Source organism: Poecilia mexicana, unplaced genomic scaffold (assembly GCF_051168715.1).
Source record: "Poecilia mexicana isolate PSO_F unplaced genomic scaffold, ASM5116871v1 scaffold_3, whole genome shotgun sequence".
NCBI lineage: Eukaryota > Metazoa > Chordata > Actinopteri > Cyprinodontiformes > Poeciliidae > Poecilia > Poecilia mexicana.
In genome coordinates, this window is record NW_028263372.1 from 12906124 (window position 1) to 12926963 (window position 20840).

The 20840-nt window shown below is 38.6% G+C and overlaps 1 protein-coding gene across 1 annotated transcript in view; it reads right to left on the reverse strand.

The window, feature by feature from the left end:
• map2k5 (mitogen-activated protein kinase kinase 5) overlaps positions 1-19898 on the reverse strand; it is a 57817-nt gene extending 37919 nt beyond the window's left edge. The window contains exons 1-11 of the mRNA XM_014998652.2: positions 19485-19898; positions 19226-19274; positions 17838-17905; positions 12985-13054; positions 10345-10385; positions 9017-9084; positions 8866-8914; positions 6704-6768; positions 2130-2169; positions 1943-2011; positions 712-793 (exon numbers count right to left, since the gene is read on the reverse strand). Of these exons, the coding sequence (XP_014854138.1) occupies positions 712-793; positions 1943-2011; positions 2130-2169; positions 6704-6768; positions 8866-8914; positions 9017-9084; positions 10345-10385; positions 12985-13054; positions 17838-17905; positions 19226-19274; positions 19485-19610 (727 nt within the window). The 5' untranslated portion in view covers positions 19611-19898. The remainder of the gene's footprint in view (positions 1-711; positions 794-1942; positions 2012-2129; positions 2170-6703; positions 6769-8865; positions 8915-9016; positions 9085-10344; positions 10386-12984; positions 13055-17837; positions 17906-19225; positions 19275-19484) is intronic.
• Between the last annotated feature and the right edge of the window lie 942 nt (positions 19899-20840).

The window sequence follows — 20840 nt, forward strand, 5'->3', positions numbered from 1 at the left end:
TGGGGAAAAACAAAGATGTTTGTAGGCCTGGGTTTAACCCGTGTAATATGACTGAATGCTACATTTCCTCTAAGGAAACTAAGGAAAATCATAGTAAAAAACATGTACAATTTGAGTGAGGAGGAAAATGCCTTGGCTTAAGATTTTGTTTAAAGGTAAATATCAGTTTAGTTTGAATTTCACTTCAAAACTGTTTATTTTTCATAAAAAGTAGTTCCAGAATCATAAGGAAAACTCCAATTTCAACACGACTGTGACGTCAAACTACATGATGATTTTTGCTATAGTCCATCTTCTATAATGCAAATAACTGATCCTAGCATAATGTTTACGTTTACTAGTAACTCAGGTTAAGAAAAGTTCCATGAAGTAGTCAGAAGTTACAGACTTTACTGACGCACTGCTGAATGTGTGAAACATGGGAATCGTTGCATTAACACGCACTTAGACAAACACACGCCTAGGAACCACACTGTCCCCGATCTCACACCAGTGCATACATCTCCAAATGCACTTCAGTCAAGATTTATCACGCCCTTGTAGCTTTTAGCACACATCCATGCTAAGCAGCTCACAGCGATCAGGCAATCCTTTGATCTGCAGAAGTGTAAATGGATACTCAGCGGAGAGACAGAGCTGGGCTCTTCCCTCAAGTCTCTTCTGCATAGCTGTAGGCAGTGAGGGAGAAAGCAACGTAGCAGAAAAACTCACCATCCATAAATTCTGTGCATATGGAAATCCTGTTCTCCACAAAGAAGGCACTGAAGAAAGTGATGATGTAGGGCGAATCGCACTGCAAATAAAAAAGACGCTGAACAATTAAGGAAAACTCAAAGCATTTTGATTTATTTATAAAGTCGGAAAAGTGGTTGCTATCTTGCTAGCCCAAACAAAGCTTTCTTACTTTGCTACTGTAAAGCATTTTGATTTCTACTGTGTTTATCCTTTCAAATTTTTAGAAGGGATTTTCTTGAGTTGTGTCTAATAATGGCGACAGTGTTTGTAGTACATCCTAAGGGAGAAATAACAGATCAAAATATAGATACATAATGCCGGAGGCTTTCTCAATTTAATAAATCAGCCAACAGTATTCTCAAACTCCCTTTTGATTTAGTCACTGAAAGATAAACCATTTGCATATACTTCTGTATTTAAGGACTCTTGCCAATATTTATCAGCAGCTAAATACGACTCCACTGATGGGACCTAATAAATCTACCATTTTACCAGGTAGATTTTCCTTCACCATTTAGCCAAAAATACTGGGTCGTTCCTCCAAATTATTGAATTCAGCTATGCTAATCATCCTACATGTCCAGCGTTGTGTAAAATCCAGCATCTTGGCACCAAGCCTGCTTCTGCAGACATTTTTTGAAAGAACGGTTTGCTCCCAGGAGCAGAGCTGAAAAAAGTCCTGTTGTGGAATATTCTCACAAGTAATTCTGGGGGTATTAAAACACAGTAGAAGGGATTGGACTGAGTGTGGAGGTCACCTCCAAACTTCACCAGGCCTTTTACCACCAAGAAAACTTTATTTTTTCTTTTTGCTAGGAATTGATTGTGAATAACAAATTATGCACTGAGATGGGCTCTAAGGCAAACACTTTGAGGCCTCTTTATGACAAATAAGCGGAAACCCTTTAGAGAATCTGCAGCATATCCTGATTTAGTATCAAAAGTAGCCACACACCGCCGCAGTAACATGTTTCAGCTTTTACATGACTTTGTGTCATGATATTCATCATAACTGATGTTTTAGAAACCGAATATTGCATAAAATATAAATGACGTGTGTTATTTTTGTAGTGCTGCTTAGAAACCAAATGAAGTGGAAGCAGGAGCCCTTTAACATGAAATGGATTAAATGGTCAAAAATATTCAGGAGGAGGAAAAACGAATTGTTTCTGCTGAAGAGGAACAGATGAGAGCTGGAGACACCAACCTTGTAGAGAATTTCCAGTTCTGACATGATTTGCTTCTGTAACTCCACTGTAATATCCAGAGGAATAACCTGTACTCACACATTACAAAAAAACAGAGAAAGGAGAAAGTAGAGTTTATTAAACCAAGCACAAAAATGCAATGGAAAGACACGGTAAAGGAGTCAATACAATCAGAGAAATTCTCACCTTGACAGCTAAAACACGCTTGCTAAGAACATGGTACGCTCTAGAAGAGAAAAAAACAAAACAAATGGGCAAATATATTCAAATCATAATCTTAAAAACGCCCTTCCTTGCCTTTCAATGTCATTTTTAACTGTATGAAATTAAAAGAACTGTACATACAATTATTTCTTTATCTTTAGAAAGGTCATGGTCAGTCTTTAGAACCAGCTACGATTCTGTTCACTCTTGATTTAAACACAGATAAGTTCAGTTTTCCTTTCTAATGCACAAAAGACATGCCAAGGTCTTCACAAACAAATCTCCACCCACTTTCAGGCTTTCATTAACGTTCTGGACAGGGAACTGTAGCAATCACTACTTTATTTGTCTAAGAATATCGTACTCACTGTAATTAACAAGTGAAATAACGTTCCAAAAAACCGCAAATCTAATTTCCTTATTAAATACAGTAAACATAGATTTTTTTTTTCTGTTGTTCAAATCAGCAATGACTAAATGATTAAAACCAGATCAAGGCAACCCTTTCTCTCCAGACTTGAGTCTAGAGTTGCAGGTAAAGCTGCAGTCGCCGACCGGCCCCCTAATGATTTAATTAGCGAACACCTTAGCAGCATGCATCGGCTTTAGTTACCGGCCTTGGAGGTCGGTTTACAGTGGCCCCGACAATACCTCAAGAGCTCTTAACATGCAGTCGTCAAGGACGAACACTGTACGACAGCTGTCGGGTGATGAAGGGGAGGTGGGTTCGGCGTACGTCACGCGGGTCGGTTGATTTGCAGGTTTAAGACATGCGATCCTTACCCAACAACATGCAGTGGGCCCTCTGTGAGTATGCCACGAAGTGTGTTTAATGTGTCCAACTTTGGGGTGTCAAATTGCTGTTGTGGCACTCGCTCCTAAACTGGCCCACAACTTTAATTAATGGCAAGTATTAGGGCTGAGTTAGGTATTAACAAACAGGGCAAACGCCTACTGTGGCTATCCTGTGCAGCCAGGATGGTAACTAAGGTGTGACAGAAAAACACCTTTCTAATAAAACAAAACAAAAATGGATGATCATTCCTCATGCAGCCTAATCAAAAAGATGGAAATGAAAAGGCTGCATAATAATAAACTTAAACATTTACTGACTTATGTGGGATGTTTAATTTCCTAGAAAGAATGTTGATCGTACGCCTCATCGTGGAAGAAAGCTGATGGCCCCGTTTTCATTTTGATCTCTCTGTCCTCCTGTTAGCTACAATCAATAGCACTTAAGCATGACAGCTGCTTCTTAATTAAAAAGAGGATGTTAATTGACGCAGGACTGCAGGGGAACACATGTTATGTACCGACTTAGTCGTGTGTATGAGTGATTCAGAGCAGAATTACTGCAACACCAAATGACTCGTGGTCGTGACAGAGAAGCCTCCAAATGCCAAGCAGAGGAGTGACACAGCAAAATAACACATAGGCAGCAATTTCAGTTTATTTAGAGTCGTAAAAAAAAAAAAGAAAAAAAAGAGATGGTTCAAAAACAGATACACTGAGATGGAAACTGTAGATATAAATCCCACATAAAATAGTGAAAAAGGTCAAAGTTAGAACAAAAAGTACATCGGGGCTGTAAAAGAGGTCGTGACGACTGCTTGGTCAAAGCTTTATTCTCAGGCTGGCCTTGACCACCCCAGGGCCCAGCATCCTCATATGAGTTACAGTGACAGGCCTGTGACAGCGGGAGGCTAGGGGACAAGGTTACATGGGCACCCCCACCGTCACTTCCCCCCGATCTGACCCTAGTAAATGTGCCCCATTGCCTGGATCTTATTTACACTCCAGCTTGCTCTGTAATAAAAGCTCCATCATGCAGTATTCATAGGGCCTCTCACGATGCTTCTAAACTTGGGGCTGTGGGTTACGGACACAAGCCTTTTTGGATCAGGGCTAGCAGACGTGCGTGTTCGGCTGGGTTACATAAATGACACTCTACCTGTGCTTCTCGCTGGCCATCCTGTCTGAAACCGTCATAAATTGGGTTCAAAGAAGCCTAAATACAAACATTCAGAAACTTATTAAGTTTTCTTCCCTCTCCGCAGGAACTAGAAGTGCTTAACCCTGTTGTCAAGACAACGACACGCAGATGATTTGTCCAACTCAGAACTTGGGATTCAGATTTTTCCAGAGTCAAACTCCCATTGGTGTCGGCTCTTTTCACCTCTGTTTGTACTGTTAAAGTTCAAATCTAGGACCAGGACTTTAACCCCTTCGTTTCCGATTAATTAAGTATAGAGATTTTATATATATATAAAAATTCAGAGCCAGAACCTTTGAATTTACATGTTTCTTGTACACCTGTAAACCTGATGTAACGGCAACATCTGCAAACATCGGCCCGATGGAGGTTCAATTCTTGCTTTGAAAAACTATCTGATTGGACGCTAGAAAAGACTATGTCGTGTGGAAGTTGTGCTAAGAGGAGCCTATCACTAACGCTATTCAAGCCTAAAATACAATCTCAATAGATTTTGGGAGGAAATTGGGAATTAGGTTTGTAAATACAAACACTTTTCTGAGCTATTTTAGTTCTTGTCCAACTTAGAAACACTTCTATCAAACTCAGCACTTTTCCAGACTTTAAACACACCCTTATTTAACTTTTGCTGTAAGTGCAAATGTGTCTGGATACGTAAGAGGCTTGTATTATTCTGAAGGTGTTTCACTTGAGCTGATTTAGATTTTGCTAACAGAGACCAAGACACAATCCTAGAATCTCACAACCATTAACCAAATAGGTTCAGCCCTTCAATACACACTCTAATCAATGAGGTGAAAAAACAAAATCAATGGAGAAAATGGGCTGCGATGCTAAAGAACCAGCTGTGGGTGTCTAAGTAGATGTCGCCAGAGTCACAGCCAGGCAAATGCGATCTTTTAATTGCCCCGCTGGATTCATGAGTTGTGTGTGTCCTTGCTGGAGTATTTATAAGCTGTAACGCCAGTCAGATTGGTGAACAGTGTGTAGTAAAAAGAGGGGGGGGGGGGAGGCAGACTTTGATGGATGAGCAGGGTCAACATGCGGCTGTGAAGAGCTGAAGTGTTGGTAACATTCAATCGAGTCGAAATGACTCCGGGTCATAAATAGGGTAGGAGGTTAATAGGTGGGGAGCCGTTTGTAGTTCTATTCACATGTGATGAACCCAATCGGAGCTGCACCAAACAGCAGAGACTGACAAGGATATAAGACCTTATAATGTCCGCCCACACCATAAATACTCCATGAAAACACGGCGGCTCTCTAACTGAACATTGCTATAAAGCAGTGCGACAGAGGCCTGCGATAACCTCTGGCTCACCGAACATCTTGTTCTGGATGGACTTTTGTTTGTCAACCAAATGAAAATCTATTTCATTTGTCAAACATTTTACTGCTGAAATTTAGCTCGACATAATTTCATTCACTTTGTTTCACTTACTTAATTATAAAGCACAAAAAAACAAACAGTTTCACCAAAGGGTTTGTAAAGGTAGAATATAAGTACATGTAGCAAAATAAACCTGGTGAGTTTGGCCCCAAAACACAGCTAAGGATGATTAAATGTACCCTAATTAAATGATCAGTAGGTAATAGCTATTTTAAATGGAATTTGTTTTCTTCAAGTTAAACTTTACAACAAACTTCTAAATAAAGTACTCATTCGATATCAAGAGCCGCTTTATTAACTCCGTACTTTTTGTTAATCTTCTTCTTCCAACCATGTCAGTTTCAGCACCAATGCATATAGATTTTTACTGGACTAAATTGACCAGAGAATTTGTTGGGGTTGCATTATTGGCTTTCTTCAGTGCAGTGTAACCATTTCTGGTGCCAAACTGATGAACAATCCTATTCCCTTTTAACTATTAAAGGATGAAGCCTACCGAAACAATTTCAAAAGCAGCGAAAGAAGTTCGAACAGGCAAAAGACGTAAAACGAAAACAAAGGGGCGGTTCTGTGCCAGGGACGAGACGGGAAAATTTACAGGTTTTGCTGAGGACGGTCTGAAGCAGAGCGCTCTGTCAAGTCAAGGTTAGTCTTAGCAGTGATCAATACTTCAATCTCAATAAAACAGCTCAATTGCGGAGAATTGATGGGGAATGGAAAGAAAAGGTGGGGAGAGAAAGATAGAAGAGCAACAGAAATGCCAACCTTGTCATAACGGAGCAGGACTGTAATACATTTGTCTACTGGATGGAGCTCTTTACGGTGGCGGGCAGAGAGCTACTCTCCAGACCGATTAAGTCAATGGCTGTCATACCTTATAGCCCCCAAATCAATATCGTATATGTTTGCAACCTTCGAACCAGAATAAATAAGTGAAGATGGAGACACAAACCAGCCTGACAGATGTCACACCGACCACAGAGATGAATGACCAAACAGAGAATCAGAGGATGGAGGATTCTTCGCACAGCAACATGTTTTAGTATGGAAAAGTTCACATTTTAGCATAACTGAAACCATTTTAGCTGCTTGATCAGGTACTTCAATACATCTCAATCTACAGCAGGTAAGTTTGTGCTTGTGATGCTGGTCATGTGTGTGAGCAATACTCACTTATAAACTGTGCCTCCGTTTCCATGGCCAAGTTGCTCCTGATAGTGGAGATCCTGGGCATTTATCTACAGGGCAGCAAACACATGTACGCAGGTTATGGCACCATAGGAGTGGGGAGGGTTGCGTTGTTTAGGAGAGATGGAGGGAGAGCATGCCCGTGTGAAGCAGAAGGGGCTACGCCGTTATTGGAAGCCATAAACAAGCCAGGCATCAGGTCAGCCCAAGTTCAGCGACACGCGGAGAGAAAACAGAGTAGCAGCAGGAGGGGATCAATACTACACTTGCTGTCCAATTTATAAAAGGATATTGGGTTTGGGTGAGAAAGGCAGTGACTTATGGTTGGTTTAAAGCTGCCTTTTTCTCTTTTGATCATTTAAGTTCATTTAAACTGAATTAAAAAGAAAAACAACAACATTATTTGTCTTTTCTTGCTTTTCTTTTAAAAAAATGTGTTTAACTGGATCTAAAAGAAGCTTGGTAAAACAAGCATTAAAGCTTCAATTCTGATTTCTGTAAAATTTAGCTGAATATACCTGAAATTTATTAATCAAAAATCAAAAACAAAACAAAAAAAGACTGTTAAGACATAAACAAGCCACCAGCCAAAACATAATGATTTACTGCTAAAAAATGTATTCTGGCATTCACACCAAAGGTAATTCAACACATGCCTAAAAATATTTGCAAATTAACCAAAGCCCTAACTTTTCTAAGCATAAAAAAGGGGAACTACTCAGCAATTCATTTCTAAAGTTACACACTAGTTGTTTTTTGCTACTTAATGATGCCAAAACAACATTTATCCCTTTTAGTAACGTAAGTGGGACATAAAAATCTGAGGTGTTGGTCTCATTATCAAGGCAGGATACTATTTACATAATGTTGATGATGCAGTCTTGTGCTCAATTCTTTCATTAAAGAATAGTTGCTTTTTTGCTTGAAATAAACTTTTGCATTTTGTATCTTAATTGTGGCATTTCTTTATATTGCTTTCTGTTTTCCTTCATTCCATATAATGTGAGTGTAAGAATGGTGTTCAACAGCAGTAATTGTCTGAGTAGAGGTGGGAGGCTCTGTTGATAATGCACTGTAAGAGATCACAACGTGATGATGATCTGTCAAAGCAGATAGCTTATGGGATCGTCTTTAAAAGATATTCGATTCACTAAAGATCTACTGTATGTTCCCACTCAGAAACTATAATTTCCCTCATTTTCCTTTAGCTTCAAGCATTAACTTTTAAGCAGCTGAGATAAAATAGTTTCTGGGGTTTTTTTGTGGATGAATTGGCAGAAAAATCCAGGGAAAAGATGGTGACTGACTTAGGAAAATGAGTAAATAGACTACAACTACTACTACAAACATTAATAGTAAGAATAAATTTAGCTCTGATAATTATGATAAATTTGTAAATAATAATCATGATGCAAAAGTGTCATAGCTGCTTATTTTTCTAAAATACCCTTTTAATTTTTTGCAGCTAGAGTGCACTTTAATGATTTAGCATGCTTGTAGAGTTAAATAATGCGAACTGTGTTTTGACACATGTTGACAAAACTGTGGAAACTGAATAAATTATGTTTCTAAACATCATTTCACTTTGGCTCCACTGTTTTTCCCTCACCAGATATTCTTTTATTCATGTAGATTGTGAAAAAAATTGCCATGATATTTTCACCATGTTGCCCAACTAATGTCAGACAGCCAGTGAGAAATACATAGTTATAAATTAAGCTAAGCATGTCATTTGAATGCTGACATTGATTTAGGCCAAACTGTATCCAAATATTTTCTTTTTAATACCTAAGAAAAAAAAGGATTCAGAATAATTTAAGCATGACTGCAAATGTTCAAGCATACTGTTCAAACAAGCTCCTTGCTAAATTTAAACTCAATTTAATTGTGAGCAGAGAGGTGAAAGGAGAGAAAATAAATGGATAAAAGACGTGGAAGAGATGGGAGGCAACAAATCTATTAGTTCGTCGGTTTACAGAAGAAACCCGAGAGGCTGAGGTCTTAATTTTCTTCCTCGCAAGCAGACTAATACCTGACTATGAATGTGAGAATGAAAAATAGGTGCGCAGAAAGTTTTCTTTCGTCACAGTCTGAAAATTAGCTGTCAATGCTATATTGCGGAGCATATATATTTTTTGACGACTCACCTGCCCGTTCGTCAAGATTGTCTTCAACTCAGCAGATGACTTCTTCAAACTGGACAAAGGAAACCAAATGTTTCTCAACTTTTCTATCCTCCAAGCAGCTGCAGCTTAACCCATGAACTGTCACATCAGCTTCTTGGTGAGAAAAACTCACCTGTTGTTGGCTAAGGAGTCTGGGACAACCTGAGTGCAGTCGTTGGCTGGGCTGGGCCTCGTGTTAACCTGAAGGTGAGCAAACACAAATGTGACAAAAACAAACTAATGCACGAAGAGAAAGACAAGCAGATGGAAACGCAGGTGGAAATGTTCATGAACGATAAAACGTGCAGTGTTTTCATGAGAAGAGAAGCAAGAAAAGAGGCGAAGAAAGGGAAAAATTAATGTACAGAAATGTGGCTTTACACTAGAGAAAATAAAACTGATTACAATAAATCGGCAAGTTAAGGTATTAAAATGTTATGCCTCACTGGGGACTTTATTCCCTACTTTCTATGTCTATCCAACTGTATCTGTTTATTCAAGAGCACTTCATAATCAGCCCAGATATATATTAAAAAAGAAAAATCAAGAGATGAGACCCTGGAAAGGGAACACTAAAAATAACTCCTAAATTGAGGTCAAAAGACCAATGTGTTGGGCTCACAAAAGCTCGGGGATTCTCCCTTTAATTAGTGCCCAGGAAAACCTCATTTAAATGCCACACAAGGTTCCTCTTAGCCAATTACTTTTGTGCTATAAAAAAAGGGGAAACATTACCAAACGACTAAAGGTTTCTGGAGAACGACATCTTCTCAAAACAGACCCTTGACCTTAAAAAAAAAAAAAAAAAAAAAAGGAAAAGAAAAGGAAAAACTGACACAGTTCAGTGGGTGTTACAAAAGCTCCTCTGAGGACGGGTTAAATAAAAACACTCTGTGTTTTAGTGGGGGTTGAGTTCGTCATTGAAATGCAGATGGATGTAATATGGATCATCGGGAGAGATGGAGGAGGTGTCAAGTCATTTAACCCATGATAATTAGCAGCGACTTTCAATGGCAACATATGCCGAACATAAAAAGGGGAAGGTCTGGGGAAAGGCCATTTGGGGGCTTGTAATGACAATTTCACGGTTGAACAATGACATCTTCTTATTGCCTGATTTTGCTCTAACCAACGCCTGATATTCCTCCTATCTTACGGATCACGATACTCTGGAGGGGAATCTGGATTTCTCAGGAACGCCGTTACGCTAAACGACTTTCCCGAGAATCCAGAGCGACTCAGGAGGAGAAAGTCGAGCCCTCTGACAGACGGAGCCGCGTATCTCCATACATAAACATGGAAAAAGGAGAATGAGTGAAAGAAAAGGAGAGCCTTGACTTCAATTGACATTTCAATAAGTGGAACACAGCATTACCAATCCATTTGACTCAACTTCCCGCCCTCCTCCTCCCCCCCACGCTCCCCGTGTAAGGCAGCCGAAACAATTATTGAGATGGGTACCTTCAGGCCATGTATGTTCCGGATCCCTGGAGTCTTGCCGGCTGAAACAGTAATTGGTTAGATTGTAGAACACATCACTGGACCATTTACAAATGTGTTGAAAAGGAATCAGTTCTTTATAAATAATAAAAAAAAAGAATAAGGTGATGAAATGACACAAGGGTTGGTCTGAGAATGAGAGTGACTGAGATATTGGGCTCCTGAGAGAGCTGGTGGTAGGTAAAGAAGAAAAAGAAGAAGAAAAAACAATCACAGAGTTGGAGCGGGGACATAAAGGAGAAACCGACTCTCGCAGAGTAAAAGAGACACAAAGAATGTTTTATCACTCCGCCCTTGAGGCCAGCGATCTTGTATGACTATGAACTGGAAACTATAACGTGGTGTTGAAAAAGTAAGTACTGGAGAAGCAAGTGTGTTAAAACCACAGATAAGAAGAAGCTACACAATGCTGGAGATAAAAGCAAATTCTTGCAGAGCTAGATAATGTGGACGGATGTGTTGAGAAGAAAATGTGATAATTTCTCACTAAAAAAAGTGATTATTATGTTGATATATTGGCGAAAGTAAATCAGCATCTTTCTTATCCATCACTACGGTTTGGTTGTTTTTCAGTAACTGCTTGATCCTTCAGCTTTTGCATTGTGAATTTCTACACACAAAGAGGGATGAGGGAGTTTAACTACACATATCTCATAATCCATCTCAGAATCCCTGCAGGCAGAAGGCCTCATATCAACATCTTCCTTTTTAAAACCGTTTCCAGCAGCATCCAGTGTTCAGAAAAGCTGTATGATCCCTGATCCTCCGATATCAGGGATCACCAAGCGGGTGTGACACACAGTGTTTCAAGTAGGGTCCATTTCCTCTGTGGGGCAATATAAAAAGACTAACTGAGAACTAGTTAGTAAGCTAGCTAATAACTAAACTGGAAATGCAGTTCATGGATTCACCACAAAACCTCAAAAGCAACTTGATCAACTCTAAGTTTTTATACCAACTTAAAAGGTCAATATAAAAATAAGTGAGATTATGGTATTTGAATGTTAAATGGACTCTGAAGAGATGTTGACACATCGTGGTTTTACTGTGTTTCTTCTATTTTAAATTAGGCATACGTGTGTATGCAGCTGTAGTTTTAAACATGGACCTCACATTTTGATTGGCTGTTGATCACAATGGACCAGACTCCAGTTCCTGATCAAAGCGGTTCTTTAGTCTGACCCACTGAGACAGCTCTAGTTTATTGGAGCCAGACTTGGCTGCTTGCAGCAGAGGAACCAAAGACCAGCTGATCTGACATCAGTTTAGTCAACTTGGTTAAAAAACTCATTCTACGATCTTTAGTATTTTGGCCACTATCCTTCATCTGGAGTGAAAATCAAATGCAATCGATCCAAAAGACTCAATAAGTGTGAATTTTACTGAGTAAAATTCACACTTTACTCAGTAGAGTGTGAATTCACAATAGCCAAAAAATATTACACTTTGCACAGTCCTTTACAACATTAATATTCCACACTGCATACCAAAGTAAAGATGTTATTTTCAATTCGAGCTGCACAATATGCTGAATCACAATCGTCACTGCGATATCGCAATGACCAGTTTAATGCATTATTGGGTAAGCTGTACAATTTTACATGCTAGACATTACAAACCATCTTTTCTGTAATATTTGGGCCATTTAGATGGACCTTCCCTATTCTTTTTTGTCCATAACTGATAAGAATCAAACACCAGAAATGTCAAGGAGAGAGTAGAGGACATCATGAAGGTGGAAAACAGAAAGTAAAAAAGTCACATGTGTTAATCACAACCACTTCAATATTCCTCAAATATATCACAAAGTCATGATTCCCTAGATTGGTGCAGCTCTAATTTTGATCTGTTGTAAATTTCTGCACTTCTAATTTGAGCTGCAAAATACAACTGAATCGCAGCTGCCATCGCAATATCGATGTTTGCCTTAATAAAACGCTTGGTGGGTAACTATATAAATATATCTTCAACTTTTACATTTTATATTACACCATTTACAAGCACATGTCAGTAAATTGGAATATAGATTGCAATAATAACAATATTTAATGAGGTATTAAACACACTCTTCTTTAAGCTTTTAAATATTTAATCTTAAAAGTCATGTTTTCATTCACTGCAAGCAGAAAATCCATCATGATTAACAAAAATAAAGGCTTGAAAAACACATTCCAAGTGTTATGAACTTGCAACCGGATAAATAACGTGATATTGAACACCTTAGCTTTGAGCTGATGCTCGCATTGGACACTAATGACGTCGCTCAAAATGCTAACGGTCACACAGTGATGGAAAGACAGATGAGAAACAAAAGAAAGAAGAAAATTGGCAAATATTTCAATATTTATCAATATCGTGCCCATCGCAAGATTTTCTAATATCGTACAGCCCTATTTTGTTTCCACATTTGTTAAACCAGATGCAAAACTCATGGAAAGTGGTAGAAACACTGATATGACAAAACAGTAAGAGGAAAATGTGGCTCAATGGCAACTTCTACCCTCACCTCGATGTTAAACAGCAAAATCCCTGTGGCGTGTTTTCCAAATATCTTGGACGCCTTTTTCTAACCTAGTGTGATTGTAAATTAAGACTCTGTACCTCTTGGAAAAATCTGTAGCGGGTCTGGCATCAGTCCATTCATGCGCTGTTCATTCATTGTGTTGCAGTACTAAAATCAAGAAGAAGAAAAAAATAACATATTTAAGAATAACACTGGCTTGACCATTAATGCACAAAAAGACAACTTAAACATCCTTGAATGTTTATTATAATTACCGTATTTTCCGCACTATAAGACGCACCTAAAAACCTTCAATTTCCTCAAAAGCCGACAGTGCGCCTTATAATCCGGTGCGCCTTATATATGGACCAATATTGAGCCACAACAGGTCCAGCAACGGACCTTACCACAGGGGCCGCGTTTCATTGGCTAATGCCCATTTTAGGTCACAGTGCAGCTACCACGTGCGTGACCGTCTCACAAACACAAGCTACAGTAGTAAACATATGCTAATGTACATTGTGGACCATCAAAACCATGAATGCCGACTTACCCAGCCTTGCAAGAACAATAGGCATCAGTGATCTTGTCCACAGCTATATTTATGCTGAGGGTGTGAGGATCTGCTGTTTTCCTCATCTATCGGTAGCTTTTAGCTGTGACGCGCACAATGTTGGAGGCATCCAGTGGCTCAAACACCTTGATGTCGTCCAAAAAAGATGACATGAACTTGTTGGTTCCCCTGTCCATTGTCGTGGCTGATATGTTGTGAAAATCCGGCAGAAATGCTACGCTAATTAACTCAGATCGAAATGAAAGACGTCATGTTTACACAGACATGCAGTAGGCTGCTTACGTAGTTGGTCCACTACGGTAAGCAGCCGCCAACTTCTTTTTCCCCGTAGAAGAAGTAGTGCGCGGTGCATGCTGGGATAGTTGTCAGAACACTGGTTTGTTAATAAAGTTTGATAATACATTTAAAGGGGGGGAGGGGCAGGGGAAGAGAGACAGAGACTGCAGCGGCAGCGTGTCGGTTGGTCTGTGTTACCCAGAAAGCAGTTGGGCATAATATCGCAACACCAACACCGTGAGTGAAACAACGACTGGGCCAGCCTACTATATAAAGTACTCGGGGACCATTTCTTTATTAATGTGGATGTGTAATAATAGAGTATGAAGCGTCTATTCTATGCGCCTTATAATGCGGTGCGCCTAATGTATGAAAAAAGTCCTAAAATAGGCCATTCATTGAAGTTGCGCCTTATAATCCGGTGCGCCTTATAGTGCGGAAAATACGGTAGGTTAAAATTTGAGGAAAAGAGATGTTTTCTTAGCTAGGTTAGAATAAGTCCAAAGCATCTTCAAAAAAAAAAAAGTGAGCATGCTGTGCTGAAATCTGTTGCCGATGAGGTCCAATGCCCTGTGGGCTTGTTCTGAGGGAGTGTAGCATTAACCCTTTTCTCCTCCAGGTCAGCAGCTCACCAAACACTCATATCCTACAGGACTAACACGAGCAGACGCACTCTGGAGCCTCTCAGCTGCTTGCCAAGGCAATGCAATAATTGATGTTTCAGTTAAACAAACCATCTGTTAAAGTGTGAGCTTCTGCGCGTGGAAACATTTGTGTGTGGGTGGGTGTGCGTTTGAGTTTTCCTTTCAAGATTTCTATCCAAACGCCTAAAAATACCAAAAACATCGCAATGTTTGTATGAAGAGGAAACCTACATGAGTTCATTGTGTTTAATTTTCTATCCAGGGTGAATAAAGGCAGTCGCCACAGCAATATGTAAATCTGCTCTCTCATTGTGAAGGAGGGAGGGAGGACGATGGGACCGGCTTGGATGGGAATGGATCAGAATGGCTACCCAAGTGGCACAGCTGTTATTAAAAGGCCTATTTATCACTGTCAGATCCCCTCCTCGCTCCTAGCCCTCTGCTTTTACCCTCCAGCACTTTCACTAGGCCACATCTGAACAATACGGCCCAATACCAAAAAAAGAAGAAGAAGAAGAGGAAGAAGAAGAAGGGGAAAAAAATGCAATGTGTGTTGAGGTTGTGGAAGCAGATCGGGCTTCATGTACCTTTAATTTTCCGCTCAGCTGGCTTATTGATTAAAGCCGCAATTACCACCTAATCTTTAGTAGGTGTGTTATTAAAAGACACTCTCCATTGTTGGCCAATAACTAAACAGTGTCCGAACTCCAACGGTATCGCTAAGCCTTAAGGGACACACGAGAGAAGTGTGGGTCTCATCATCATTAGCCGAGTAAGGGGGAAACGGGAGTAAAAACGATGGAATTAGAGTCACTACCTCCAGGGGGTGCCGCATGAGGAGTGGATGGTGAGGCAGGAGGGGTCACATGTTTTATTTTAGCGCCTGACATAGACCAGCCTTTAACTTTGAATAGGGGCGTCTGTCTTTCAAGGTGTCGAACAATGATTAGAGATGCCTGGAAGTCGAGCCGGTCTCACAGGAGCATGTAGCAGCAATCAATGTTTGCAAAGAAGTGGAAGACTTTTTAGAGCAGACGCCCTCTGCACACTCCCGTTAATTAACTTGTGAATTTGATCATTAATTTGAGCAACCAGAAGTGTCGTTTTTTCTTTCTTTTTTTTTTTTTTGGCAAGCAGAGATCTTGGGGAAGGGAAAAAAAAGAAAAAATGATTTTGAAAATGTTTAAAAGTAATTAGATATATATTTTTCCAAATCAGAAGTATCCAGACAGAAACACCTGCATTCACAACATGACAGACTAAATGAATTACCCCCACCTCTGACCCAACATGCTGTTTCCTGTAATTCCTATTAATTTCAAATAATGGCTGTCTGCTCACCTGGAATTAATAACATTGAAGTCAAAATCCACTGGGATATCTGTGGAGGGCCAAGTGGCAACCACAGCAAACAACCACAAACGGAAATAGAAAATGCATTTAAAGTACATGTACTTGAGTGGTTTAAATTATATTCCAGTGTGTTCGGTATTTTCCAGGTGATCAGCAGCTTTTTGTACATCGGGCGGTCCCATGAGTGGAAAGCCATTACAGAACTCTTGGATTCATTTGGCAAAAATTCATGAACAAATGAGTTTTTAAATGTGTGGCCACAGAAGTGCAGCGTGAATACATAATATTTGTGATCGGTAGAAAGTTTGGAGGTCAGGGTTGTACATCACGTTCAGCCACGTCACATCTGTATAAAGCACTAAGTGTATGAAAAAATGCTCAGAATGTGATTGGCACCAATAAATAAAAAGAGGAAGAGAATATATGCAGAGTTCCTACATGTTTATGTTGTAAGCCAAAATTTTTTCCGACTTAAATCTCTCAAAAGTTCTAAGTTCCTTTTTGGCTACATTTTATAAATGTAGAGCAAATATTCACGCTTTGCTAGGACTTTAAATATGGAATGTGTGACTACAATATTGGGATGGATGTATGGATGTGGATGGAGAAACATACTGCAATGATGTTTAAAATATATACATATGAAGCAAAGCATATATGTAGATATAAAAAATAACTTCAGAGAGATTTGACTTCCTAAATTGACACTTTGAAATTGAGTTCTGTGTCTTTAAGAAGCTCCTGCTCTTTCCAAGACTCCGCCTTCAGCATGTCATCACAACAGTGCTCCTCCATTATGTTGTCTACGGCCTTTCTTAGGAGCATTGGACTGAAAAGTAGTTTGTAAAAAGTTAATTTTTCATAATACCCAGCTCAGGTTTGGGCAAACTATTTCTTAATGAATTAATTGAATTTCTAAAAAATCAGCTGCCAATAAAATTGTGCAAACTTTTTGCTGTCTTTTAGTTAGGAGGCCTTTTCTTCCCAAATGTAAGGAACCTTTCACACCTAATGTAATGTGAATAGATCAGAAAAGTTATAATTTATGTCCATTTGGAAGAAACTAGGTACACTATTAGATGACGAGTTGAGAAATTTTGGTCAATCAGGAATCAATATGTATCCTACATCAAAATGTGCAGTTTACTACCATTTCTGATTGTCCAGATTGTTTGAACACTCAGTTTTTAAATTATGTTAAGTCTCTGTTTTGATTGGTGGATAAAATACATATAACAGGACACACCACACATAGGACAAAACAGCAGAAGTACCGCGCTGATGGCATCAACTAAAACATGATTGTGGCTTAGGTCAATACTTTCTCCGTCTCCTTATAACATCTGCCTCTTTTCCTGTCTAATCACATTGCTACCCTGTGCTACATAATGATTAAAAAGCAACCATAAGTGATAAAAATGGCCAAAAAAACAAGGAGTGTAAATTGTGCCTGTGGCAGTAGCAGCATCATTGTGAGCTGATGGGGGGTACAAGACATCCACAGATGAAAGTAGATTTTGAACAATTCTGCAGCCCAGGGGGGCTGCTCTTTAATGAGGCAAAACTTTAACTACTGAATAATAAATAATAAAAATTGACAGTTCATTTAGCTTTCAGTGTACCTCATACAGAAACTCATTACATGCCATTACTCTTACTGTCCGTGGCATGATCAGTAACTATGGTGGAATAGAAAAATACACTGAATTAGACGGCATCGCTGAGAGGGTAGCTGTGTTATTGTGGAAGAGAGCATTTCTGCTGCCTACAACTTTGTTTTTAAAGACGGTTTTTACCAAACTACTTGAGTGGCAGCTGTGTTATATTTGTTTCAAGTTTCCAGCTCATAGATGTTAACTCAGAGATTATGGAAAAAGTCAAATTTATTAATATGATCGATTATTTGTCTGTCCTTAAAATACTTTCTAGCAAACATGTCACTTTGCACACTTGACATGGAGAGTTATTGAAGTCAGTTGAATCTGATCGTTTGTCTTTAAGGACAAACATGAATTGGATGGTTTGATATTTCACCTACATGGTGCACAGATATAACAACAATTAATTAAATGTTGTTTTGATGTATTTTCATTAATGTACTCACATATGACAACATAGCTTTGAGTTCTTCGTCACTTCTTACAGTAATTCTGTCTCCCACCTCATCTTCATCTAAACACAAAAGGGAAACACAAACAGAGAACAGTGAGTGATAGATTATAAGGCTAAGTATATTAAATTAAGCGCAGTAAAAATTGAGCCTCCACATACACACTTTGAGAGCTGATGATTATATGCAATGACTACCGCCTGCTCATATTGTTCCCTGAGGAACTGATGCAACATGACAGTTATGACAGTCAAAATGATAATTAGAACATCAATGGAAAAAGAGGATAATATGGAAAAGTAAATCTTATCTTATGCGCCAGACTGAATTAATTATTATGAATGTGTTTTCTTTACAGAACCATGAAGAGAAATAAATAGATAAATATGCTATGGGTATGAAACGGATGTAGGTGCACTGCTGCGGTATTATGTGATCTGCTGAATGGACTTTCTGAACTTAGACAGATCGTCTTTCTGCTGTTTTATCAAGTTAATAAATGTCTGAGGAAAGTTTTAGATCAACATTTGACATACTGTCTGTATACCTGTTTGTGTTCATCATGCTGACTTTGGGCAACATTCTGCTTTTTTTTTTTTTTTTAATCTATTTACAGATTTAAATGTGAATGCAAATTAACCAAACTCTTACAAACTCATACATAATATTTGCAGTTAATACATGCATATGTTGTAACAATGCATGTATTGATCAAATTCTGAGTACTGAGTTCACATTTTTATCCTTAGGATAGAATAAAAATGCATGCTTTTCATTAAGTTATATAATAATTCTGCACACTACGACTGGTTCCCTACTCATTTAATTTACACAAATTCTTCTACAGTAAAACAACACAAGGTTCCGTATTTAAATATACAGATCTGAAGTTTATTAATGCTTTGGATACAGAGACCTGCCATTGTTCAATAATAAAAGCAGTCCTCAACAGTACAACTTGCTAAATAATTATGCACACAGTGTATTTTGTAAAAGTACAAATTAGCTGGACTCTTTTGCTGGTGTTGTTCTGCCACTCAGTGAGAGTCTGTCAGCACACTAACACTGTTAATGTGTGTAAGAACTGATACCAATGCAAAACCATTATAAAACAAATAGCAATGTCACAGTAATATTCATACTGTTCGATACAGCAAGACAATAGACTTCAATGTCATTTGGTTTTCCTAACCTCTTCACAAACATGAATCTCATTTAGTGACAGATAGTTAAGCATCATGCATAGGCAGAAATATAGAAATCTGAGCTATCAAATAAACTCGAATAATTTTATGATAGTTATCTACACAGGCTGTTTCCAGGATGGAATGTTTTAGTCCTATTTGTAGTTTCCAATAGTACAAATAGAAAGAGGAACTTACATTCAAACGCCGTGACAGTGGCTTCAGGCATCACGTCTCTGATTGCGACCTAAAATGTTTGGCAGAGTGAATTACAAAGATTTTAACTAGAATAGCAGCGACTTATTATATAATGACACCTCCTGAGATTTTACAAGTCTAGAGAAAAATACATGTACAAGAGCTCGATACGCTCATATAGAACAGATATAGGTGTGTTTGGGTCTGGATTCAAATGACATAAATGTAGAGAAACTGTGATATCTATTAGCTGACTCACCAGCAAGTCGTTGAAGTTCAACACAGATGGATAGTCCACAGACGAGTCCATGTCCCCTAAAGGTGTCTTTATACGGATTACTATCGGCTCGGTGTCCATTTCCACAGGATGATTTAAAATGAGCATAAAAACGGAAGCATGAACCTCATAATCCTCCTCGGTTGTCAGGAAGCTAGCGAGCTAATTTCCTGCAGTGCTTCTCCCCAATTAAAGTGACGTGAAAATGTAAAAGACGGAGCTGACTCACGAATGTCGCGACATATCGCCTGGAAACCCTCAGACTGGAAACTAAATATGTTTTTCTTTTGGGCTCCGAAGTAAACTTTTATGTAAGAACACAGGATATGTTTTGCTAGGCAGCTAATTTTAAGGAAACAGCACGTACAGCGTTTCCGAATCAACATCCGCTCAGGGAATTTCAAAATAAGAGACGCATTTGGAATATCTAAACTTTCTGAAGTTCTCCAAGGTTTTTGAAATTAACAACATAGCTCAAATTTACCTTATCTTCAGTTTGAGATAATTAAAAGAATGTTTTGAATAATTAACCTTTTTATTCTTAAAAATACATTATTGGGAATAAATATATTACATTTCACCTCAGTTTTGGAGTTTTTAAATTAATAATTTCTGAAGTTACACACCTGAGTAAGAAACACACTGTAGCGCAGCAGTGTTAAACCGCTTTGTATGATGATCTGTGTTGAATTTTCTGACTTAATAGTGTTCCTTTTGCATTTGGTTGTGACTCACCTGGCTCAAAGTTACTCTCTTCTTCTACTTATTTCTTCTTTAGCTTTTAATGGCAGCTTGCATCCAAAATGTTGCACTACTGCCATCTCTTGGGTCAATGGTTTGGTTAATTATGCAGTAATGTATTTTATCTTAATGGTATTACCCACTGTATGGTGTATCTCTAATTTCTCTCCTGGTTGTTTATCTTCTGTCCGAAAAGCATACTTGTTAGATAAACTGGACAAACTAAGTGGATAAAGAAGGGTGAAACGTTTTGGTCATAACTATAACAGATAAAAACTGTTATCATAATTAACGGCAATTCTAAAGATGTTTGTGTTGCCTAAATGTTCCTGTTTATCCAGCTGATTGATCTTTTGATGCTAAAGGAGAAAAAATATTTTTAATAAATTCAACAAGCAAATCAAGATTTTTTTTTCTTTTTGTAAAAATTTGATCCACACTGCCATGGTAACTGCAGTTGAAAACTGCACCAGTTTTTTGCTCCTTTTTCACATCATTAACACAGCATTTGTATTTAAAGGTTTCCACTTGGCATCAGTCGTTAGAGCTTAATTGAAAGTAAAACAAAGGAGCACTTAAAACTGTTGTTGATTACGG